Source organism: Chlorocebus sabaeus, chromosome 26 (assembly GCF_047675955.1).
Source record: "Chlorocebus sabaeus isolate Y175 chromosome 26, mChlSab1.0.hap1, whole genome shotgun sequence".
NCBI lineage: Eukaryota > Metazoa > Chordata > Mammalia > Primates > Cercopithecidae > Chlorocebus > Chlorocebus sabaeus.
In genome coordinates this window covers 44,060,865-44,086,026 of record NC_132929.1, presented here as the reverse complement: position 1 = coordinate 44,086,026, position 25,162 = coordinate 44,060,865, and the positions used below count along the sequence as shown (strand labels likewise).

The window sequence follows — 25,162 nt, the reverse complement described above, 5'->3', positions numbered from 1 at the left end:
GATTGCTAAATAATGCACCCAGGAGAAGGTGCCTGAGGTGGCTGGCAGGGGCGTCACTGGTCACAGGACCTGATGTGGCTCCTGGCAACAGGCCCATGAGGACAGGTGCTGATGTGTGTCCCCTCCCCAATGCCAGGATGGGGTTCTGCTGGGAGCCGTTGGTGCCTATGACTGGAACGGAGCTGTGCTAAAGGAGACGAGTGCCGGCAAGGTCATTCCTCTCCGTGAGTCCTACCTGAAAGAGTTCCCCGAGGAGCTCAAGAACCATGGCGCATACCTGGGTAAGAGCCCAGAGTGAGGGGAGGCCAGCGGGTGGTGGGCCGGGAGGGCACCCAGGGGCTGCAGAACCCCTAGCCCACACACGAGAGAGGGGCCTGCTGTGTATATTCTGGGCTAATTCAAGCACCCAATTCTGAAGAGCATCCCTGGGGGCATATCCTCTCCACGCTGGTAACCACCATGCCAAGCACCCTGCCCAACGTATAACAGGCGCTCCATCAATAGGTAGAATAAAGGACAAGCAGTTCCCCGCTCCCTTCAGTGTGTTTCATTTGGTGCTCCTAGACTCTGGGTCAGCTGTTGTTGTGCCTTTAAAGCTTTTGGGGCTGACTAGGGTTCCAGTACACTGAGCCTGCCTTCTGAAGGCAAAATGCAAATCGAGTGGAATCTGCACTTGTTTTTATTTCTTAATGTTCATAATCAAGGCAGAAGTCGCTGCCCATGAAGCACTTTGGGATTGGATATCTAGAGAAGCACACATCATTGATGGTGAAGATCCTAGCAGTGAGGCCTTAGCCTGCTGGCCAAAGTCACCTTCCAGCTCTGCAGGAGCAGTCACCTGGCCATCCCCAGCCATGTCCCATTTGCCAAGGCTTGTTCCTTTCTAAAGGAAGGGCCAGAGGGGAGGGTGGCAAGAAGGGGTTCCCCACTGTCTCTGGGTCTTTCTGAATTTCCGAACCAAGTCCGCTCTCTGTGAAGTCACTCCTCATTAAGGCTTCCTCGGACCCCACTCCTCCATGAACTTGGGCCACCCAGAGTGGACAGCGAATCTGTCCGTGTGTCCATCTCTCTGGTGCTTCATCCCATCCTGACCTTTGTTCCTCAGCTCTTTAGCCAATACGCTGCCTATGACTCTGCCCACACTGTGGTTACCCTGTTTTCTATCCCCAACCATGGGACCCTCAGCTGACAAAAGGGCAAAATGCTGGAATCAGGACTGTGCTAGAAAATCCAGAAGTGTAGATCCCTAGAAGTTTCCCAATAGCGCCTGGCCCTAGGACAGCGCCTGACCCTAGGGCCTGCGGTCCATTTGATTCACAAGGTGTTAAACCTGAATTGCATAGCACTGCGGTTGATGCTATCAGAGTGCCGTGCTAAAGTGCCGTGGTAAGGACACAGCACCTGCCCTCAAGCTGCTTCCTGAGAGACACAGACATGTGCACATATAATTATAACACAAGTGAGGTGGGAGCTCAGATAAAAGCACAAATAAAGGAGAGAAAGATTGGAGTCCTTGCCTTGGCAAATGCTCAAACACTGGGAAAGATGCTGGAAGAACAAAGGCTAGCAACCCTTTAACTAGAAACTAGAATCACTCGTGTTTCATTGTGTTTCCTCCCAAGTGCACAGCACTGCGCTGAAAGTAAGGAAACCAAAGAAGGGGCGCAAGATGCAGGTGCTACGAGGCATTAAACAGCAAGGCAGATCACATCAGGGTGTCCCAGGGCCCATGAGGTTAATTCCAACTGAGTCAGAGTGGTCCAGCGAGCTGGTACACTCAGGGCCCACTGTGTAGGGGCTGGAGCCTACACCAGGTCTCCACCGCAGGGGACATTTCAAATAAGTCAAGAAAGGCCAAGCAAAGGAAGGACATGTGGGAAGTGCCAGGTTATTTCAGGACCCAAGAAGTAGATGAGTGTGGCTAGAGCAAGGGGGAGAAGTGGGAACATGGAGGAGAGGGCAAGTTAGGATAGGCAGGAGGCCTCGAATGCCAGGTTAAGAGGTTTGAGCTTTTTCATGTTGGCAACAGGGAGCTATTGAACATATCTGAGTGAGAGCACAGCAGGATGAATATCCCCCTGGCCCAGCAGAGCCACCCTGCTTCCCCTCCCGGAAGACCCTGGTGGGATGGAACTTGGCTGAAGGACACTCATGAGGCCCAGCTGGCATGCCTTAGCCACGGTCACTGCCTTGGGTGGGAGTCTTGGGGAGTGCCTTTTCTCCTCCACCTCCCTCTAGGAGTCATCCAGTGAGAGCAGGGTCTGGGTTCTCTGCTGGGGCAGAGATGCCTGCTGGAAGATTCCTCCTGTGTCCCAAGGGAGAGGAGCACTACAGGGGAAGGAGACCAGGAGGCCAGCTCCCAGCCTCCACTGGGGGTGCAGTATAGATTTCGGGCCATGGCCCTACCCTTTCATCAGGACTTCAGGGAGGCTGGCTGAGCCTCAGAATGACCCCTACTGCTGGCCAGAGAGCTGCCTGGGAACCAAAGGTGCTGCCTACAGACAGCTGGAAGGCAGGAAGCTCTGTGAGTTTGAATGCTGACCCACGCCTGCCCCATAGGACACTTGGCCCCCAGACTGCGTCTCAGTGCCCCTCCTTCCAAGCAGGCCCAGAAACTCAAGGCCTACTGAGAACATTTTCAGTAGTGCCACTGAGGGCTCAGCTCAGAAGAAACCTTTGCTCCACACCACAAGGTTAAGCCCCGCCCACCCATATGTTTATGGTTGCTCTAAACACATGGCCATGTTAGCCACCCCTTGTGAGGTCTTGGTATCATGGACCTGTCAAGCCTCATTTCCCCAAGTACAGCCTCAAGAGTGAAAACTGTTGTGTCTGGAACCAGGGTGGTTCACCCCCAGGCACTGAGTCAGCTCATCTGTACACCCTGTAGCCACTCTGGAAGCAGCCAATGGGACCCAAGTGACAGTGTTACACACACAGATACACATATGCACACGCATATATGTGCACACACACTCACACACGTGCATTGCAAGAGACATCTGTTCCCCAGAAACAGCCCAGGAACTGTCAACAAAGTCCAACACCCATTTAAAATCTGGGATCCAAGATTATCTGGCAGAAAGTGGGATTCTGGGATGCCATCGGCTTTCCACACCTGCTGGAGCCCACTTTCAGGAGAGTTGCCTGAAGATGCTGCACATTTGCTTCCTGGGTACTGGGTGGGTGATGAGATTCACAGTGATCAGGCACAGCCATACCGGGAGCCGGGATTGGCAGCCTTTCCCAAAGAGCCCCTGGGGTTCTATGTCTTTCTCTTTGGCATGCTGCACATATGGGACTGACAGGAGCCTGGGAGCTTCCTCCTTTGAGTCTGCAAAGCTTTGGGGTTGCAAGAATCCCTGAGACCCCATGTGAATATCTGAAGCAGACCAATTCCTTCCACCTTTACGGTTAACACTCTAGTCCTCAGTGGGCCACTCAGCAGGCATTTGTGGTAATAAAGAGGACACTAGTTAGTCCCTAAGAGTGAAGATTGCTGGGGAACCAAGCAAAGTCTCCCCAATATTAACTGAAGTGAGGCTAGAGTCTGCCCTGCTCCCTGCTGCCCTCCGCCGTGCTCATGAGCGGGTGAAGGAGGGATGTGTGCATTTCAAGTTAGTCTTTCAGCAGCCCCACCTGGCTTCCTTTATTTTCTCCAGTAGGGGCTGGGGTGCAGTGAGTCCTCCCTACCCTCCAAACCCCTCTCCTGGGCCCTGCCTCTTCCAGGCCTCCCCAGCTGCCCCTAGGAATTACAGCCCTGCATGATTGAATCTGCTCAGCTGGTCCTGAACCTACCCCACCTCTGGCCCATCCTCTGGCACGGCCAAGCCATGCACCAGGCCAAGCAAGGCCTGCTGAGGACACGGTGCCAAATATCAGCTTGTTTCCTCCTGTGGCAGGGTACACAGTCACATCGGTCGTGTCCTCCAGGCAGGGGCGGGTGTACGTGGCCGGAGCCCCCCGGTTCAACCACACGGGCAAAGTCATCCTGTTCACCATGCACAACAACCGGAGCCTCACCATCCACCAGGCTCTGCGGGGCCAGCAGGTAATGGAGGGGGAGCCTGGGGCAGGAACGGAGGGAAGAGGGGCGGATCAGACAAATGGGAGGGCAGTGAATACAGCATGCTTGGGCCACTGGGTGCTCCGAAGGGCAGTCATGTTCCTCCAGCCACCTTCATGCTGCCAGGAGTGGCAGGAGTGTGCATCCACCCACAGAAGGCCCCATGGGTCCTCCAGGATGCCAGCTGCTTCCCTTTTCCTGGAATGGAAGCAATGAGGAATGGGAAGGCTGCCAGTGCCACTGCCCCACAGGGAGGCGATTGGCAACCAGACTGTGCTGCTAAGAGTCCTGTGTTGGACAGTGATTAATGCAAATTGGAAAGCTATGATAAGAGTCATTGGTGGTGAAAACGGGGCTCCAATCCAAGTCACTTCCAGCGCAGAGGAAAACTGGGCTCCTGGGAAGCAATGTGGCTTTTCCAGGGTTCTATGGTGAATTCATGACTGGGTCAAGCCAAGAACCCTCTTGGTGGGGCTGCCTGCATCATGCCACCTCCTGACCCCCAATAACCCCAAAACCAGTCCTGGGCTCCTCCTGACCAGCAGCATCCGTGCCCTCTCTAGGCCGGAACTGAGTGCTGTCCAGGCCCTTCCATGTTGTCCCCAGCTCCCTGTCGACTCTCCTGAGCCTGGGAACAGCCCTGTCTCCTGAGCCCATGACTGCCCTTGGCCTGTCACTGTGAGAACCTGCTCCTCACCGAGTCTAACCTAAATCCATCTCGCTGCAGAGTGCCGCCCTCCTGCCATTCCTCCTCCTGTTTCTTGGGTGCGGGCCATTCCAGGCGGCGAAGCTCTCACCCTCCACCCTGCTTGCCCACACTCACCCAGGGCCAACTCTTTTGGAATGGAGGGCTAGACCTTGAGAGCTGGAGGGAATTTGCTGATGAATTTATGACATTTTTCCTGCCCAGTTCCACCTCCAACATCCGAAGGAGAAACCGCAGTGCTGAAGGCAGCTAAATTAAGTGAATTCCAAATCGCGGTGACCCACATAGCTGAGGCCACATATTCAGACAAATTTCCCCCGCCCCCTCCCTTACTGGCTCTCTGTCTGCTTCTTAGTTACTGTATGTAGGCACATCTTTTCCCTCTCCCACCCATGTGTACTATTTCCCTTTCCTCTCTTCTAAATTTTTTATCTTTCTCCTCAGTTAAAAGCTTTTAATCCTTGAGAATAGATTTCTTCTGAAAACACACTAAGCCAGAGAAGGACAGGGTAGGCAGAGTCATGGGCCAGGGTGTCAGATAGACCCCAATTCCAACCAGCTTGGCGGTGACCAGGTGACCGGCCTTCTGACCTTGGGCAAGAAACTCCAGTTCTCTGAGTTTTGGTTCCTTCCCTTGTAAAATGAGGATGACTCTCTCTCCTAGAAGCATGGGGCTCGAATGAGCTAACCCAAGGCTATAAACCATCCCAAACAGGGCTTGTCCATGAACAGGGTGCCTTCCCCTTTCCTAAGAAACCCAGTGATCCAATAAGCATTAATTAAGTACTTTCTGTGTACCAGGCACAGTACCCTGGCCCAGAGGGAACACAGCAGGTTCAATGCCCACCCTCATGAGGATCCCAGCAGAGGGAACAGGGGCTGGTAGGAGGAGTGTGGAGCTGAAGGCACATGGAAAAGGGGCAGCGAGCGGAGTGGAGGTCAAGGACAACTTCTAACAGGAAGTGACACTTCAGCTGAGACCTGAGGGATGGCAGGGGATGATCTGGGGAGGACGCAGGGGCGGGGAGTGCATGCAAGAGAAAAGCTTGTGCAGAGGGAAGCCTGGAAGCCGGCCAAGGCCGAGGGCTTTTGGAGAGGAGAAATAACTCAGTTTGGCAGGACCCAGGAGCACTGCGTTGGGAGCAGGAGCTTGTGGGGACAGAGGCTGGGGAGGGAGGCTGGTCCAGCACGGTCCTGCTGGGGAGTTTAGATACCACCCCAAAAGCAAGAGGTGGAATGGTGTTAGAGGCCACGCCAGCTGCCATGGGGGTGGGCTGAAGGGGCCAGCCTGAGGCTGGAAAGCCCTTTAGAAGGTGCCTCACCTAGGGAAGAAGCAGGGGTGAGTCGTTGGTGAATTGGCACCCACCAGGTAGGACTTGCTGGCAGGTTTGCAGGTGGGAGAGGTGGAGGAGGGATCAGGGTTTCTGGGCTTCTGAGGAGGGGGTGGATAGTGTCCTCACTGAAGTGGGGAGCGCTGCACCCCAAACGGAAGGGAAACACAGCAAGTGCTCAGACATTGAAAGAAATCGTAATTCACCATCCACGATGCTAATGCCAGAATGATTTATAACATCAAAAATGAAAAACAGTGGCTCACACCTGTAATCCCAGCACTTTGAGAGGGTGAGGTGGGAGGATCACGGGAGCGCAGGAGTTCCAGACCAGCCTGGGCAACATAGTGAGACTCCATCTCTACAAATAATTTTTAAAAATAGTCACGAGCAGTGGCAGGTGCCTGTGGTCCCAGCTACTCAGGAGGCTGAGGTGGGAGGATCACTTGAACCCAGGAGTTCGAGGCTACCGTGAGCCAAGATTGCACCATTGCACTCCAGCCTGGGTGACAGAGCAAAACCTTGTCTCAAAAAAAAAAAAAAAACAAGCTAACTGTCCAGCAATAATTGATTAAATACATTATGATACATGCATAATTTTAAGCACTGTGGAATCATCAGTGATTATGTTGTAGATGAAAATATAATACATCATAGAAAAATCTTGATGATATATTGTTTTATTTAAAAATCAGTATATAAACTATATTTACATTATTACTCCAATTCGTAAAAATAAAACACAAGTACAAATAGGCAACATGCCTCAGGGGAAAAAAACTAGAAGAAAATCCGCTAAAATATTCATGGTAGTTATATTTGGATGTCAGGATTGTGGGTAACTTTTGTTTTCTTCTTCATACTTTTAAATATTCTCCTTATTTTTTGCCATTATTTCACTTTACACACAAGACAAATGGCCACCAATAAAATTAACAGAAAGAAAGAAGAGTGGGAAGGGGATAATGACAGAAGGAAAAGAGGGAAGGGGAGAAGGGCAAACTGAAAACAGGCAAGTCCGCTCTGAGGGAGAGGAGAGAGAGGGAGCGCATGAGAAGGGAGGGCCCATTTGTTCACCAAAAATTCTGAGTCAAAAGATGACCTTGGCTTCCCTCTGCCGGCGAGGCAAGGACTCTGGGCTGTGCGAGCTGGGCAGCCAGCCCACTCCTCTCTCCCATCACGTGCCGCAGATAGGCTCTTACTTTGGGAGTGAGATCACCTCGGTGGACATTGACGGCGATGGTGTCACTGATGTCCTGCTGGTGGGTGCACCCATGTACTTCAGCGAGGGCCGCGAGCGAGGCAAGGTGTATGTCTACGAGCTGAGACAGGTACAGCTGGGCAGGGGCTGGGCAGCTTCTCTGGGGCCCCCAGTCTCTGCTTTGACTTGGGTAGCCACGAGGCAAATGGGTTACTAGCGAGGCCAGTGCTGGAGCCAGGCCTGGGGAGAATCGGAGCCTCGTCTGTGGCTGGGCTCATATAGCCAGAGACGGGGATCTGGGGGAATGGAGTGGGGAGAGGATGCTGAAGCAGCCTGTAGAGGGAATTATGAGCCTGAGGACTTTTGCCAAGCCCTCCCCAGCCTTTTTCTGCCCCTGGTTTTGCAGAACCGGTTTGTTTATAACGGAACGCTCAAGGATTCACACAGTTACCAGAATGCCCGGTTTGGGTCCTCCATTGCCTCAGTTCGAGACCTCAACCAGGATTCCTACGATGATGTGGTGGTGGGAGCCCCCCTGGAGGACAACCACGCAGGAGCCATCTACATCTTCCACGGCTTCCGAGGCAGCATCCTGAAGACGCCTAAGCAGGTCAGGCTTCCCCGGGGAAGTGGATAGAGCAAATGGAGCTGCAGGGGTCCCAGGAGCTTCTGTGCCTCATCTGGTTCAGGATTTTCTTCCGTGCCCTCTCACAGGAACGGATGCCAATCTGTCCTGGTCATGCTTCCCCACGTGGAAATTTTGAAAAGGGCACATTTTACCTTCAGGACCCCCCCACCACCACCCACTTTGGCACCCTCTCCCTGCTTACCTTTATCCTCCCCCAACAACAAACAACAACAAATCCCTGGCACCTGACCCTCACTCCTCCCAAGACATGCACACATGCAATTGCCTACCAGTGGAGCATCTCTTCTGGGCTCACTCTTCTCTGGAAGTGCTTCGTGCTAGAAATCGTGCCCACCTCAAAACCGACCCGTCTTGGGTCCCATCCCCTGAGGATCATCCTTTTGCCCCACGGTTTATTAGTAAGATAGCCTAAAAAATAGACCAGTGTGAGAGACGTGGATGGGTCACTTGCCAGGTCACATGTATTTACACTTAATAGGGAACTCTTTTAAGACACGATATTTTAATCCAAAAGAATGACTTGAATGGTAGGAATTTCAGGTGCCATGACAGGCCAGGAGACGAGATTGCTTTGGGTTGGGGAAGCTTCTTCGTGATTTCAAACAGGCTCCCGATTGTTCCTGCAGCTCAGGGCCGCCCGCCCCCACACTCACGGTGTGCATGCCCTCCTGCTCTCTTCCTGCTCCCTGCAGAGAATCACAGCCTCAGAGCTGGCTACCGGCCTCCAGTATTTTGGCTGCAGCATCCACGGGCAATTGGACCTCAATGAGGATGGGCTCATCGACCTGGCAGTGGGAGCCCTTGGCAACGCTGTGATTCTCTGGTTGGTTCCCCCACTGTTCCCACCTCCTGGGCTCTCCTGAAGGTCACGATGAATGCAGGGGTTTTAAAAACGGGCTTCAGGATCTTTTTCTCTTGTCTTTAACTGCCCTCAGCTAGACTCACCCTGTTCTTACCCCAGCTTGCTTACACATTTCCTTTTGGTGGAATCAGTGTAAATTCAGTATAAATTGAAGTCCTGTCCAAAAGCCCCCACTCTTAGAATTTGCCCTAAAAGTTCTGGCTACTCAAGCATGTCTTCCATTTCAGCTTTTCAAGCTATAAGACTTGCAGGGGCAAGTTGAGCATATTTTTACCATCTGGGAGGACATTTCCTTCTACCCTGGCGTGGAGGAATGTTTATCTAATACAGAGATTTCTTTCCTCCAAAGCACTCTGACTTCTTGCTTCCTTTCTTCGGGGCTTCATTTTCATGCTTCCTAAACACGCATTTATTTTACCATATGTTGGCTACTTTTTAAGCCAGAAAAAAAAGACCTTGAGTATTTTTTCATATATGTTGATGAGGTATTTTTCATCATAAATACAATAACATAAAGAACATTTATAAAACAAGGAAAAGAATTACTCAGCCTGCCATCACCTTAACAATGCCACTATTAATATTGTGGCATATCTTCTCCCAATCCTTTTTCCGCTGCTTATAATTTTGTATAAATGCAATTATATCCACCCTACAACTTTAAAAAGGCATGGAACAGAGATATATAACTTCACAGGGAGAATAAAGGAAAGGATGGGCTCCTGTTCGCAAGGCTACTACAATCCAAGGAGGAAATGTCTTCCTCCAGGTTCCCTAGAAAACAGAGCCTGAGGCAAAAGCCTCTTGAATGCTTTGGGAGTGGAGTGCAATCCCAGAAGCAAAAGTGAAGCCGGAAGGGAGCAAAGATGCGGAGTAAGCCAGCCTGTCTTCACCACACGTACTGCTCTTTGCTCAGCATCTCGGCATTTCCAGTGTGGCATAACACAGCCCATTGTAGGGAAAGAAGGGGGAGCAGCAGACTTGTGGCTCCTTCAGATCCCTCATTTGTCATGGCCAGAGCATCTGCTGCCCGACAGTCCTGGTGGTGTCCCCTGGCCCTCTAGGCAGCACTGGGAAGCCAGGGCCTGTGCAGCCCAGCTAGTGTACAGGAGCAGGGTCTGTCTCTTCCAAGGTCTGTGCTGCATGTGGGGGCTCTTAGGTCCTTGGTGGTGGTGATGGTGGCAGCAACAGCAGCCTGGGCTTGCAAGGTGTGGTAAAGGTGTTCACTGCGTTGGTTCCAACCAAGAAAGCAAGGCAGATGACCAAGGCCCGGGGAGAGGGGTACACAGAACCTAGCAGGTCTTTAAAGTAACACATAAACTTCTCTACAGGAAACCAAATACACATATGCACACACACCCCAAGATAATCAGAATCACAGAAATGATTGGATCAAGTTCTAGCTTTTGAAGTCCACACTTATGTGCTACCTAAATAGTGATGAGATTATGGGCCAGAGTCCTCTGGGGAGACTTTATGATCAAGCCCCATAGTTCTCAAACGTGACTGCCCATTAGGATCGCCAGGGGAGCTTTTAAAATGTCATTGCCCAGGCTTTACCCACACCAATTAAAGCAGAATTCTGTGGAGGGACCTGGGCAGCAGTAATTTTTTTAAAACTCCCCAAGTGATTCCAATGGGCAGTCAAGTTTGAGAACTTCAGATGTAGCCCACTGTGTTGACACAGCACTCTACACTGTCAAAGGACATTCTCACCTCCTCTGATCCTCACAATCCCCCATTGCAGAGATCATGTGACCTGCCAAGGTCTAGTGAGGAACCCGCAGAGCCAAGACTCAAATCCACCCTTTCACTCTACAGCACAGAGGTGCTGTTCACCTTTACGCCAAGAAGAACAGAGTATTGGCACAGATCATCACGTTGAAGCTGTGAAACCTCTAAGCCACTCTACTCCTATTTCTTTCCATCTACATTCATGGTTGGGAGAGGCAATAGGTTTCGTTCCTAATTACATTTGACTTAGGCTGGTATAAGGGTAAATTTGTATTTCCTTGGTTACCTGGATGGGGTGGTGTGGGGGTGGATGGGTGCTGGCTGCACGCTGGAATCACCTGGGGTACTTTAACGCCTCGCTCTTCAAAGTGTGGTCCATGGAACGTTCACATCACCTGGGAGCTTGTTAGAAATGCAAAATCGGTGCCAAGCTATTGGATCAGAATCTGCATTTTAACACGATCCCCAGGGGGCGTGCACACATATGAAAATTTCAGAGGCACTGCTTTAAAACCTGCGAAGGCCTGATTCTGATGTGGTTTTGCCTAGGGTGTAGCTGAGGCACCAGGATTTTTTTAAGCTCTTCAGATGACTCACACGTGCATCCAGGGTGGGGAACCACTGCTAGAAAAGGTGATGAGGGAGCAAAGGGGAGTCAGCATGATCCACAGCGAGCACAGCCCCTGGGGGAAAGTGCTGAGAGGCTGCATGGAGGGGCTGTGAGGTGGCTGAGCCCCTCTTTCCCCTGTGCTCCCTCTTGCCAATCCTTTGACATCCAAAGCCCCCTCCATCCTCCACCTCACCCCCTCCAGTGGCTTTGCAGATTCCACTCGCATCTGGTTCTTGTCTTTCCCCGTGGTCACAGCAGGGCAGCCTGAGCCCCTGCCCCACCCCAGCTCACTGGCCCTTCTCCCGCAGGTCCCGCCCTGTGGTTCAGATCAATGCCAGCCTCCACTTTGAGCCATCGAAAATCAACATCTTCCACAGAGACTGCAAGCGCAGTGGCAGGGATGCCACCTGCCTGGCCGCCTTCCTCTGCTTCACACCTGTCTTCCTGGCACCCCACTTCCAAACTACAACTGTTGGTAAAGCAGGCCCCTCCTTTCTCCTCACCCCCCAGCTCCAGTCTTCCCCTGCACCTTACTCTATTTCAAAGCCTGGGCTTTTCCTGAAATGGATGCTGAGTGCCAGGTCGCCCTAGAGCCACCTTGGATGACTACTGGACCCCATTTGATGCTGTCATTCCAAAGAGCAAAGAGGGGATGTCATGCCACAGTGAGAGTGGCAGTGAGCAGGGGTGATCATGAGAGGGAGGACAAGAGAAGAAGGAAACAGTCTGGGCGCAGAGTCTGGATCAGAACACAGGACTGATGCCAGTGGAGCAAAGTGGGGTGCAGAAACCCAGAAGTCTGCCTGGATGCAGAGGAAGAGGCAGACCCAGGAGTCCTACAGTGGGGGTGCTGGAAACCAGAAGTCCAGGTCAATGAGACCCCAGCAGCAGGGAGCCCCACTCAGAAGTGGGTGTGAGTCCGCGGCAGGGAGCCCCGCTCAGAAGTGGGTGTGAGTCCACAGTGGGGCAGTTTCCTTCTGAGGGTCCATCACTTCCAGCTAAGTCTGGAGTCAGACACGTCCTCTTGACAGCCCTGGGTCCAGATGGTCTCAGGAAGTGAGCTGCAGGTTCCAGGACTGTCTGTGCCGGCACAGGAAACAGGGATTCAGGGAGCATCTCAGCCAAGGAGCAGAATCAGACAGAGACCAAAAGGAAGATGAGAACAAAGGCGGGCCTGGGGGCTGTGCCCCTCTCTTTCAACTTCCATCCCTGAGAGGAGACAGATATGAGAGCCAGCAGCAACCTGCGGGCGGGCTGGAGAGCAGGAGAAGGGACTGAGTCTTTCCTGGAATTGGCAAAACCTAATTGAAGGGGAGGAGGCTACAGGTTTTATGCCCCAGAATGGAGTCAAAGGTTTGAGGAGCCGCCGGGAAGGGGCTGGCCAGCCCTCCTTGGTGTGACAGGAAGCACCCAGCAAAGGCTCTGACCAGCCCTGAGGGGGATCCCAGAGCCCAGGGAGAGACAGGGAAGGTGGAGGGAGAGGCAGAGGGGGTTGTTGACTGCAGCAGGGGCTCAACATGGCACCGCCCTGGCCCCACATCCTGTCTCCCCTCCTTGTCTGCAGTGTTCACTTTCCCTCCATTTCTTCCTCCTGCTCTTTCTCCACCCTCTTTCTCCCTCTTTTCTTTGGTTCCTTCCTTTCCCTTCCTCATGCAATCACTTGCTCTCCATGTGGGAGTTTCTCACCCACACTGGGGCTCGTGAGAGGAAAGGAATAGCTCTCCCCTGGCCAGCCTGGGGGGCTTCCTGGAGGAGGCAGACAGTCTTGGATGGGCATGTGGCTCCACCTTTGTGGTCTTGCCCTCTCCCCTCCTGCAGGCATCAGATACAATGCCACCATGGACGAGAGGCGGTATACACCGAGGGCCCACCTGGACGAGGGCGGGGACCGATTCACCAACAGAGCTGTCCTGCTCTCCTCCGGCCAGGAGCTCTGTGAAAGGATCAACTTCCATGTCCTGGTGAGCTGGCAGCCCCACCAGCAGAGCCCAGGCTCCTACAGGAAGGAGCACCTGCCGTGGGAGAGGCAGAGAGTCCACCTGGTGGCTGGCTGGTTCTGAGCCCCCAGCAGACCTCAGGACGCCAGCCGGAGTCTGTGTCCCCTGAACTTGGCCACTCCACATTCCCACCTCATGCCCCAGAGACATGCTACATACCACCTCACTGGACCTCCTTCCAAAACCTCTTATCCTGCCACTCTCAGATGCCGAGGGAAGGAAGGTGGGCTCAGTAGGTCCAGCAGAGAGAACCAGGAGCAGCCAGTGGGGGGCATGGCCCCAAAGGGAGGGATAAGCAGGCAGCAGCTAACAATTGAAGGCCAGGTCCAGGAGGCAGTGGCATGTACAAAACGGGAGGAGAGACAGAGAGGGGCGCCAGTGATGTCACGAGCAGGGTAGTGGCCTGGTGCCCCATTTTATAGCTAAGGAAGAGGATGACAGGTTTACTTCCATCCAGAGCTCCAGCCTCAGAGATGCAAGCAGGGTCACTCGGAGCCCTCCTGGCCCCAGTAGTTCAATGGCCAGAGGTCAGAGATGTGAGCAGGTGTGAGAAGGCACATCCCTGTTAAGGGGTCCCCTGAGATGCGTCCACACCAGCAGCATCCTCAGCCTCCCCACAAACTTGGAAATTCACATGTTCTGACTCAGAAACTCTGGGAGTGGGGCCAGCATCCCCTATTTTAACAAGCTCCCAGGGGACTCTGATACCAGCTCAGGCTTGAGAGCCACTGCCTTTATATAATCAGGATTGCAAGTTCCAAGGGGAAGTTTTTAGGCAGCTATAAGCCACCCTTTTACTTACCGTCTACGCTCAGAACCAACCTGAGTGCCCCTGTCTTGCTCACGAGTTTGTTCATTCACGCATTCCACATGCTGAAGCCCTTGTTACAGTGCTAGGGCCATGCTGGGAGGCTCCAGGCCCCTTCCTTGCTTGGGAAGGAAGAGTGACCACAGTCAAATGGTTCAAATGCTACGTGAGCAGCGGGCGTAATGGGTCTGAACAGAGTGGTGGATGGGGTGGGATGCGGGCCGCCACTGCCAGGCTTCCCGGAAGCCAAGGTATCCGGGCAATGGGAGTCTGGCCCTGAAGGATACGCAGGAGCTTGGTGAAACAGCCAGGCAGCTAGATTGGCATGAGCTGAGCTTGGAGCTCCTTTCACAGAGGCACACTCTTCCCACCAACAGACCCGCTAGAAACCTCCATCCACCCGCGGACTCATCCTGAGGGGACAGGGGACAGGGCAGCTGCCCTGCCACCTTAGGAAGGTGAAAGTTCTATCTCAGCATCCATGGTCCTGGCTCATAAAATAACGTTCTCTCCTCCCTCACCCCTGCCCTCGTCTCCACCCCCCAGGACACTGCTGACTACGTGAAGCCAGTGACTTTCTCAGCCGAGTATTCCCTGGAGGACCCTGACCATGGCCCCATGCTGGACGACGGCTGGCCCACCACCCTCAGAGTCTCGGTACATCTCGGTACAGGGCATGCACCTCAGGCATGAACCCCACCCCCACCTCCACTTCCTCCCCAAAGGCCAGAGCCTGAGTGTGCCGGGTGCAGAGGACACCATCCCTCACCTCACCTTCCCACCTTCTGTCCCGGCAAACCCAGTGTGGCTCCTTCCCACCTCCCTCGGGGCCTGTGCTGAGTATTAGCAGATCAATTCCTTAAGGGCAAGGCCCAGGCCTTCTCCTCTTCAAGGTTCCCCATATCCCCAGCACAGGGGAATAAGGGGTGAGCACTGGAGAATTACAAAGAATCACTGGATGAGAAGGGACCTGAGATCTTGTTCACCCACCTCCCTCCTTTACAGATGAGGACAATGGAGACCAGAGGGTGACTATTAGAGCCCGGAGTTCTGCTTGTTAGATGACTAACTGATTCACAGAGCTCCTAAGTATTGCAAAAAGAAGTGTTTTAACTGATTGACGGAGCTCCTAAGCATTCCAAAAAGAAGCGGCCCCATCCCTCAACCGCATTTTCTAATCCCTGGCTCTAGGGCATCCAAAATGTTTGACATCTAACATTCAGATGCCCCCTGCAGCTGCAACTCCATGTAAATCCCACTCAAGGAAAATGTCAGGCAGTGATCAATTCTGCTGCTGCGCTGTAAGAGCAGGCAAAAGTTGTAAAATGGAATAGCTAATGCCTGAACCTTGAGGATTTAGGAGACAACTTTTAAACACACCACGGCACTCTTAAGCCATTCTGTGAGGTCCAGTCACTGAGCAACGTCTGTGTGAGTGACACAGTCCGGCCAGGAAGCAGTTTCAGAATTATTCATGTTGTTACTTGCATTTCTTCAACACCAGGAAAGGACTGTACAGTCCGCAGCAATGCCCCTGAAAACCTCCCCTTCTCTCCTTCACACCCATCATCCCCCACAGCCCCTCCACACCCCTCTCCCCAGGCCTCCCACAGTCCCCCGCCAAACCCCCGTCCTCACACCTCCCCCCCCATCCTCCTAAGTCTGTGCCCCTGGGCTGGCGAAGTTGGATTCCTCGTTAGTGAGCCGGAAGAAGGGGAAAGCTGGGTGCACTAAGTCATTTTTGTCCTCTCGAAGTAATTACAAAGTCACTATGGCAAATGAATGAGTACATGGCACTTACCGCACAAGCAGGCTGAAGCCCACAGTGCAGATTAACACACAGGGTAATCCCTGCTCTGACACCGACGATCTCCGTGCAAGGTGGTGATGAGCAGCACAGGCCAGGTGGGAGGCAGTATGCGCTCAGAGGACATACAATCAAGCAATCAGATGATAGGCCAGGGCTTCCTGGAGGAGGCGGCCTTTGGCCCAACTGTAAAGGCTAGGCAGGATTCAGACATGCGGAGACAGGGAGGATGGGCTTTTGTTCCGCGAGAGCTGACAGCATCACCAAGGCAGGGAAATAGGAAAGGGAGGTTGCGGCTTCATGTAAATCCCTTTCTCACCTTATAAACAAAAGGTGAGAAACAGAGCTGAAAACTTTGAAGAGCAGCTAAGTTTCTAAACCTCTGGTTTATCTGGATTTCTAGCTCCCAGCAAGGGAGACACATTCTTCCCATCATTCTAAAAGTCTTACTTTGCCTCTACTAAATGCCCAGCACTGTTCTAATATCATAAGATCTGGTGTCTTGGGGAAGTGAGCCATTCCATATTATTGAGGGTAACAGTTGCTTATTACATTAAATTACTTATTTTAATCAGCCAGATAGAAATTCTTCTGAAGGTCATTATATAGTTCTCAAACTTCTTAAACAGTATGCCTAGTGGGAGCAGGCAGTTTTTTCTTTGAGACTTGAAGTCACCAGGATGAACTTTGGTGCTAGAATGCCGTAAAGCCCCCATCCGGAACTAAGTTCCTTTCCCAACGGCTCCACGGCGACCCTTGGATATGGCTTCACTGGCTGCCATTGCAGTCGGCCTACTTCTAGCTGCAGATCCACCTTGCGGTGGGGAGCTGAGGGGCGAGATGGGTAGATCCATGCCTAAAGCAAGAGCGCATGGATCTGAGTGAGGGCCAGAGAGCTCTCCTTCGAGAAAAGGTAATGAATTTAAGATACACATGACTCTGTGACTCCTCGTCCCTGGTTTGGGCTGTGTTGTTGGTAGTGACAGTTACCGCCCCTCAGCTCCAGGCTTGAATATCCAGCTGCCTGCTGAGGTCCTCGCCCCCGGTGGACCACAGGCACTTCGCCCAGGCTGGAGTATAGTGGCGCGATCTCGGCTCACTGCAGCCTCTGCCTCCCGAGTTCAAGGGATTCTTCTGCCTCAGTCCCCCGAGTAGCTGGGACTACAGGCGTGTGCCACCACGCCTGGCTAATTTTTGTATTTTTTAGCAGAGACAAAGTTTCACCATGTTGGCCAGGTTGGTCTCGAACTCCTGACCTCAGGTGATCTGCCTGTCTCGGCCTCCCACAGTGCTGGGATTACAGGCGTGAGCCATCGCGCCCGGCCAACCCCTGCTTTTATTACTGAATGCCATGATCATCCTTCCAGACACATAAAAAAGAAACTCAGCCGACACCCTGGACCCCTTTCTCCCTCAGCCCCGACAACCTCCAGGTTCCTATTGATCCCGCCTCTGGGGTCAGTAACCTATTTTCTCCTCTCATGCCCACTACCGCACCAACACCAGCATCACCTCTTGCCTGAATGTTGCGGCAGCCTCCTCAATGGCCTCCCTGCCTCGAGCCTCCATCTTCTCACTCCATTCTCCCACAGCAGCCAGGGCAGCCTTCAGTATGCAGGTCTGTCAGGACACTCATTGCCTGAGGCATTCGGTAACTCCTACCAGTTGCAAGACATGACCCCAAGGCCCTGTAAACACAGGCCCATGACCATCTCTTCCTCTATCTCACCCCTGTGCCTCTTATCACAGCAACACCGACCCACTCATCATTTCCGACTCAGTCCTGCTCCTGCCCCAGGGCCTCTGCATCAGGCTCTCCTTCCTCCTGGACTTCGCCACCTCCACCCCGGTCCACCCAGCTACCTTGACGGTCCTTCAGAACTCTGACCCACTGTCACTTCCTTGAAGCCTTCCCTGACTTCCTACAGGCCAAAACAGCTGTTTCTCCTCTTTGCCTCTTCTATTCCTCATGCACTTCTTTTTGGATTTTTCGCACATTTTATACTAGTTATTTGTTCATACACCAATCTTCCCCATGAGCTGAGGGTAGAAGCTGCGTCTTCCTTGTTTCATATCCCCAGTACCAAAGCCCTTGCCCACACACAGTAGATGATCAATAAATGTTGACCAGAACTGCTCTGCTGGGTGAGTGGGGGTGGGGGTTCTGTGCTATCAGCTCAGTTATGAACTGGAGGGGAACCAGGAGAAGCTGAGTTTTGAGCCTCGTTTTAAAGAGGGAAGCATCTATGGAAAAGCCCAAGAAAGAGCAGTGTGGTGTCTGGGGACAGTGCAGGAAAGCCAGCACATGTCTAGTGTGGTAGAGACAAATGCTGGTGGACTTTGAGGGCGAGGGGCTGCGGGTCCCTACCCAGGTGCCCACACCTGGCTCTCCCCGGCCCAGGTGCCCTTCTGGAACGGCTGCAATGAGGATGAGCACTGTGTCCCTGACCTTGTGCTGGATGCCCGGAGTGACCTGCCCACGGCCATGTGAGTTGGCTCCTTCCACCCCCACCCTCGCCCCTTCCCCTTCACTGTCAGAGGTTCTGAGGCTCCTGGGGCCCTGGATTGTTTCCTGGACGTCCTCCTCACGGGCAGAGTGGATCAAACACTTGACTTGGAGCCTGTGTTCTAGCCCAGGCTCTACCTCCAACTCCTGCATAACCTCAGGAAAGTCACCTCTGTAATATGAAACTACTAGTCTAATCTAATCTCAAATTTTGTTAAAAAAAGAAACCCTTTCTTCAGAGCCCACATTACAAACTAGATGAAAGGTAGAGACAGGGGACTCAGAGTTCTGGGTGCTTGTCCTTCAGCCCCCAGATGAGGTGACTTCTAGAGCCTGCTGGCTGAACACCTTGGGCCTTCCAATCCTTCTGATGGAAAGATGCCAGGGACACCAGCAGAGGGGAAGCAGGGGACCCACAATCCCCTGGAAGAGACAAACGAACATACCAGGGAAAATAATCAACAATGTCGTATTCTTAATTTATGTAACATATTTTCCAATAATTTATGCTCAACTTTGATCCAACTATGAGATGATTTAGATAGAAAAGATATATACCATGACATAGACAATAAAGAGAAATAGCACACTCAAAACTTGTAGAAGGATAATGGAGCACATATTCTAACCAGCTAGGCTAAAATAAGGATTATCTCTACATTAGTGCTGAGCTTCCTGGCAGCCAAGGCCAAAAGGAAAACAGGATGCATGGAGTGGTGATGCATGAGTGGTGAGGTCAAATAAGAGCTCTGGGTTCAGTGGAGGGTATGATCTCTATGGTGGGGACACCAAGGGCCTTCGAAATAGGAAGCGGTCTTGAAGGGTGAGCTCTTTCCAGCCTTGCCATCCATTTCCCCTCTTCTCCCAGTGGCTATTCCCATGAGCAGAGGCCATTCAAGTGCCCAGATTCAGCTTTTTGCCCCAACCCTGGGGCTCCTCTCTACCCCTTCTTTCCTCATTCCATCTGCCCAATCTCTGGTGCTCTCTTGTTCTCAGGGAGTACTGCCAGAGGGTGCTGAGGAAGCCTGCGCAGGAGTGCTCCGCATACACACTGTCCTTCGACACCACAGTTTTCATCATAGAGAGCACACGCCGGCGAGTGGCAGTGGAGGCCACACTGGAGAACAGGGGCGAGAATGCCTACAGCACAGTCCTAAATATCTCACAGTCAGCAAACCTGCAGTTTGCCAGCTTGATCCAGAAGGTAAGACCTCAGCAACCTGCCCAGACTGCCTGGCACAGAGGAAAAGGAAGGCCAGGTGGGGTCCGGGCTGCGTGTTAGAATCACAAGAAAGCTGGGTGCAGTGGCTCATGCCTGTAATCCTAGCACTTTGGGAGGCTGAGGTGGGAGGACCACTTGAGCCCAGGAGTTTGAGACCAGCCTGGGCAACATAGTGAGACCTCATCTCTATAAAAATATAAAACTAAATAAAAAAGAATCACAAGAGAGCTTTAAAAAGCCTGCCCCCAGACTCCTTCTCTGGAGGTCCTAACTGATTTGCTCTGGGTTTGGGCCTAGTGTCAGGAGGTTTTTAAAGCTTCCTTGGTGACTTCAGTGTGCAGGCAGGGCTGAGAACCACCAGCACCAGGAGAGTCTGAGCCCGTTGGGAACATGGAGAGGAATACCCTTCAGCCTGTCTCCTGGGCCCTGGTGAGGTGCACACACACCACGCATGTGCCACCAGCCATCCACACCTTCTACCAACAGTGCACCCTGCGGGCTTGCTCGGAAGGTCCTTCTGACAAGAATCAGAACCAGTTCCTCCCCACGTTAAAACTTCTGATCACTCCCAGCTGCTGTCAGAACAAACTCCAGACTCCTCATTGTGGCATTCAAGGCCCATCCCATCCACCTCCTGCCGCTTCTCCCCTAACCCTGCCACGGGCCATCTTGTACCCAGCACACCCTGCTCGTTCCCACCATGACCCCCACCTGGGACTCCTCTCTCCTCTGCCCGATAGGCTCCTGTTCCTACTTGGTGACCATCCACGTATTGCCCACTCATGGCGTCCAGCGCTGTGCTAGCACTTGGCGTACATTTAACCCTTGCAGAAGCCTCGGGCATAGCAGTAGTGGTGGTGGTAGTGGTGATGGTGGCTTCCCCATTTTACAGAGGAGGAAACTGAGGCATAGGGAGGTATTAAGGCCTGCCTGGGACCACACAGCTGGTGAGCAGCAGAGCGGAATTCCTGCCCCACAGCTGGCGCCTGAGACTGCACTTTGTGATAAAGGATAGTCCTCAGCCCTGCTCTCTGGGGTATCTTTCCGGAAGCTCTCCAAGGCCACAGGTGGCCCTCCAGCCCGCACAGCATCTGGCACAGCCCTTCATGTGCTCTGAAGAAACATCAGTCTCCAAGTGCTGGCCTCTTGAAACCCTCAACTCCCAGGGGCCAAGAGCCTTGTCTTAGCCATGTCTGTGTCCAGAGCTGGGCACACACTTTTTGCACACACATGCAAAAACACAATGCCTACATATTCGTCCAGGGAAACGCACATGCTCTGTATACATGCAGCAGGTACATGCACACACATGCACTGACACGCAGACACACACAGAGTCTCCACAGACACAGGCTCACACCCACATGGGTGCATGCATGCCCAGAGACATGCACAGCTGTGTGCCCAGGTAATGCCCAACAGTGCAGAGCCCACAGTAGGGACAAATAATCATCCTAACAGTAGCTGCCACATACGAGTGATGACAATAGGCAGGACATGGGATAGGCGCTGCATTTATGTGCATTGCGTCATGTAATCCTCATAACAACTAGATGAGATAGTTACTGTCATCCCCATTTAACAGATGAACAAAATGAGACGCATACATGAGCCCCTGCCATTCTCCTGCCACCGCCCGACAGCCTCTGAGTGTGTCCCGCCCCATGTGAAGCCAAGTACCAGGAACCAAGTCACACCCCAGCCTCTGGGGCCTCTGGGATCTCACACGTCAGAAGGGCTGCGGTCCGGGCTTCCCCGTATGGGTAGCAGGGGCTGAGGCAGTCCCTGCGGAAGGGGGTGGAGGCTGGGGGTAAGGGAGCCTCCAGACCTGGTCCCAGGCCCTGCCTAACTGCTGCCATGATGTCTGCCACCCACCTCCAGGAGGACTCGGACGGTAACATCGAGTGCGTGAACGAGGAGAGGAGGCTCCAGAAGAAAGTCTGCAACGTCAGCTACCCCTTCTTCAGGGCCAAGGCCAAGGTTGAGGCTGGGGACAGTCGGGAAGGGCCAGGGTGGGCACTGGGAGGCACAGGGAGTTTGGGGAGGGAGGCAAGAGCAACAGGAGTGAACAGAAGACCAAGTGGGGGTGGGAGACCTGAGGTGGCTTTTATTTGTCTTTTCTCTCATGAAATGACATGCAAGTGACCAAATTAGCCAGCCATCCCCAGGCTAGCAGCCCATCCATTAACTCAGAGAGAATTCCTACCACTCCCAGCCACTAGTCTCCCACCTGCCCTTAGCCAGTCCCACTGTTCTGCACCCTCACAAGTTTTTCAGATTTCTGGCCTCTGCCACTGTGCTGTGTATGGGGAGGGATGGGGAGAGAAACTACCATTTCGTGAGCACCTACCACCCAACTGTGCTTAAGAGCTCATATGAATAGAGGGTGGGTGTGTGAAGGGAGAAGCAAAGTAGCTGGGAAAGGGAGGGAGACACCAGATTGCAGGGAGTGTTTGGATATCAGCCCTGGACAGTGGGCAGCCACAGAAGGTTCTGGAGCAGGAGAAGATCTAATTGAAGCCAAGCTGCTTGGACTTGGGAATCAGAGAGGAGCCGTGGCAGGAGCCAGCTAGGCAGCAGCAGTGCTCCCAGGAGCAGGGTCTGCACGGCTGGGGAAAGTGGAAGAAATAGGAGCGGGGATGAGAGCTCCTTAGCAAAGCACCTCCCTGGTGAGAAACAAGTCGAAGGTGTAGTTTCTGGTTTGAGGCACCGACAAACCCAGGAGCTCTGGAGTGGGGATGGAGCAGGACACAGCCCAGGCTTCCCCACCCATGCCCAGCCACTGCTACGGAGAAGGGGCCGCTGAGGTCTCCTCACCTCGTGAGGGTGAGACCTGGGAGAGCAGCAGGTGTCTGTGCAAAGTCCCAGTAATGCCCCCAGGCGAGGCGGGGAGGAGGCGAGGAGGGTCGCGTGTTTCCCCACCGCGGGGCAAAGGGCAGGGGGAGCATCAGGGCCCAGGTCAGCAGTGTGGCAGGAGCACTGCCAGACAAGGGGCAGACGCCTTGTTGGCCTGCTGGGTGGCCACTGGCCCTCATCCCTCTCCGGGCCATCCCCTCCCCATCACGCACAAAGAAGAGGTGGGTGAGGCGCTCCTACCAAACGCTCTGGCCCCTACATCCTGTAATGGCCGTCGGCCCTTCCTGCCATCAAGGCCCCCTACCCTAAAAATCCTGCAGACAGAGTCTGGAGCTGGACTTGCTGCTTTCTGGTTGCCTTTCGTTAAAAACAAAAGAAGAGGAAGAGGGAGGAGTCTGGCTCAGCCCCGAGAAACCCCACTGTGGGAGCTGTTGTCTTTGGCTGTGTCCCCACAGCAGCCCTGAAGCTCAGCTCACGTTCTCTAGCACCTGGTCCTCCTTTCCCAGCCTGTTCCCAGCCAGCAGTTCCCCAACCCCCTAGCAAGCTCTCCCTCCCCAAGCCAGGCAGGGGGCTGTGGGAAGTGGGCTGTGGGGAGTGGGCGGGGCTGGTCCTGGCAATGCCCAGACATGTGACCGCTTCCTTGCAGGTGGCTTTCCGTCTTGATTTTGAGTTCAGCAAATCCATCTTCCTACACCACCTGGAGATCGAGCTCGCTGCAGGCAGGTCAGGGCCGTGCCTGCTCCTTCTCCCCCAAGCTTGCTACTCTGGGGCCCAGTTCTCTGGCTGCTAGCGACTGCTCCTCCCAACACTGAGTCCGCCGCCCCACGCCCTGTCCCTCACTGCCCCAACCTTGAGTGGAGGGAACGGGGTGGGGAGGGGAGCTGGCATCTGTTGCAGGTGTGGGCCAACCTGCTGCCCCTTGTGTTGCCACCACTCTTCATTCTTTGGATGATAAATAATAATGTCAGCCCTTTACTTTTAGACAACCCTGTATACAGTAGTAATTCACAAACCCTACGGTTATAAAGCATTGTACAGGCAAAAATCTCAGTCCTCACAGAGGCCCCTTAAGATCATCAAAGCAGGGGTTATTCCCCACACCATCTTCCAAGTTAAGAAAAGAGAGGCTCAGAGAGGGTGAGTGAATTTCCCAAGGACACACAGCAGTGAATTGTGCAGCTGGAAGCTGAACACTACTCATCCTATTCCCCATCCAGGGCTCTTCCTGTCCTAGTCACCTCTCTCCCATTTTTAAGAGGCCTTTTCTTACTCTGTGTGGGTCTTCCTGTCTGTCTGTCTATCTGTCTCCCAGGTCTCTCGGAGGTAGCTTGCTATATGCTGACACCATGAATCACTTTGTGTCAGTAGTAAATACATGTCTCTTTTGTGCAGAATTACCTCTATGTGGGGAAGGACAGTGGGATTCTGTCCACTGTGGAGCCTTACAAATGGCAAAAATCCTTAGCTAAGAAATAAATACCCCAGACAAACCGAACACTAACATTGCAGCACACACACATGCAGGTCAGAGGTCACAGAAGCACTGGGCACTCACACCCCACATGTGCTCACGTCCCAGCTACAGTTAAATGAATTGCGCGTTGTGGTAGAATTCTCACACACCACGTGGCAAACTTGGCAAGGCCTCCCTTGCGCTCTGCCCCGCTCTTAGAAAACCCAGTCCCGTCTTCACGGGAGAAATGAGCGCGCACTTGCAGAGCAGTGTCTCTGGCACAGCTGTGGGCGGTGTCTGAGAACTAGGTGTGTGTAAGAGGGGGCTCTGGGGGCACATCTGTGTGTGGTGGGTCTCCCTTTTCTAACCAAACCCCTATCTTGGGGTAAGGCTTCCAAAGGGAATCAAACTCGGTCTATGTAGCAAGCAAGAATCGTACGTTTTTATGTCTAAAATTATTTGCCCCAGTAGTTGATGGTGCTCAGATATGAAGGGAGGTACACTGGACAGAAGCCCCCTGAAGATGTCTGTGAATTTCACTCCCAGCCTTCTCATGGCAGCAGAGTGCCCCTGGCCGCCCTGTAGGAGCTGCCCCCGGTCAGTCCAGGGATAAATGAACGACTCCACTGTGAATTTCTCACCATCCCTCCTCCGTGGGCGAGCCTTTGCCACAGGTGTCGTCTCCCACAGACCCTGAGAATCCAGCAGGCAGCAGGATTGGCCCGCCTGACAGACGGGCAGCCTGGTGAGGGAGGCAAACAGGCTGGGGTCCCGTCCATGCCAGGCCAGGCACAGGCCTCCCAGATCCAGTCCAGAGCCCTCCCCTGACTCCACCTAAAGGGGCAGCAGGTAGAGCTGGTGTCATCCATCCCCACTTCTGGCCCTTCCTCTCCTAGGAGACGCCTCAGGTTTCCTGTCTGACCTGTCTGGTGCCCATCAGCCCCAGATAAGCCAGCGTGCTCCTTCCACAGTCTGCCTCAGACCCTTCCCGCTGCCTGTGCTGAACCCCTTCCTCACCCTGCTGCCTGGCTCTCCCTGCAGTGACAGTAACGAGCGGGACAGCACCAAGGAAGACAACGTGGCCCCCCTACGCTTCCACCTCAAATACGAGGCTGACGTCCTCTTCACCAGGTGGGCCGGGCTCCAGGGGCCCCAGGAGAGGGAAGGCATGGAGAGTGGGAGGATGGAGGCCTAAGGGGGGGTACCCTCTGATGAGCCCTAATAGGGCCAGACGCCCGCACTAAGGGACTATGGATGGAGCCAAGAGTGACCCTGATGGGTCAGAGAGTGCAGCTCCCCATCCAATATCAGGAGGGGATATCAAAATAGAGGAAGGAGGAGACACAGGCCTGGC

The 25,162-nt window shown here is 53.4% G+C and overlaps 1 protein-coding gene across 4 annotated transcripts in view; it reads left to right on the top strand.

Annotated features, from left to right (window-relative positions):
* Positions 1 to 25,162, top strand: part of ITGA11 (integrin subunit alpha 11) — a 131,907-nt gene that overhangs the window by 95,072 nt on the left and 11,673 nt on the right. For 2 of the 4 annotated variants that reach the window (XM_008016109.3, XM_008016108.3), the window contains exons 11-23: positions 137 to 281; positions 3,903 to 4,051; positions 7,294 to 7,434; positions 7,711 to 7,914; positions 8,580 to 8,776; positions 11,468 to 11,634; positions 12,978 to 13,120; positions 14,511 to 14,621; positions 18,173 to 18,258; positions 19,274 to 19,481; positions 21,381 to 21,479; positions 23,002 to 23,078; positions 24,850 to 24,939. In XM_008016109.3, the coding sequence (XP_008014300.3) occupies positions 137 to 281; positions 3,903 to 4,051; positions 7,294 to 7,434; positions 7,711 to 7,914; positions 8,580 to 8,776; positions 11,468 to 11,634; positions 12,978 to 13,120; positions 14,511 to 14,621; positions 18,173 to 18,258; positions 19,274 to 19,481; positions 21,381 to 21,479; positions 23,002 to 23,078; positions 24,850 to 24,939 (1,817 nt within the window). Of the gene's footprint in view, positions 1 to 136; positions 282 to 3,902; positions 4,052 to 7,293; positions 7,435 to 7,710; positions 7,915 to 8,579; positions 8,777 to 11,467; positions 11,635 to 12,977; positions 13,121 to 14,510; positions 14,622 to 18,172; positions 18,259 to 19,273; positions 19,482 to 21,084; positions 21,480 to 23,001; positions 23,079 to 24,849; positions 24,940 to 25,162 lie in introns of those variants that run through there. The other 2 variants (XM_008016110.3, XM_008016112.3) reach the window with 2 other exon arrangements.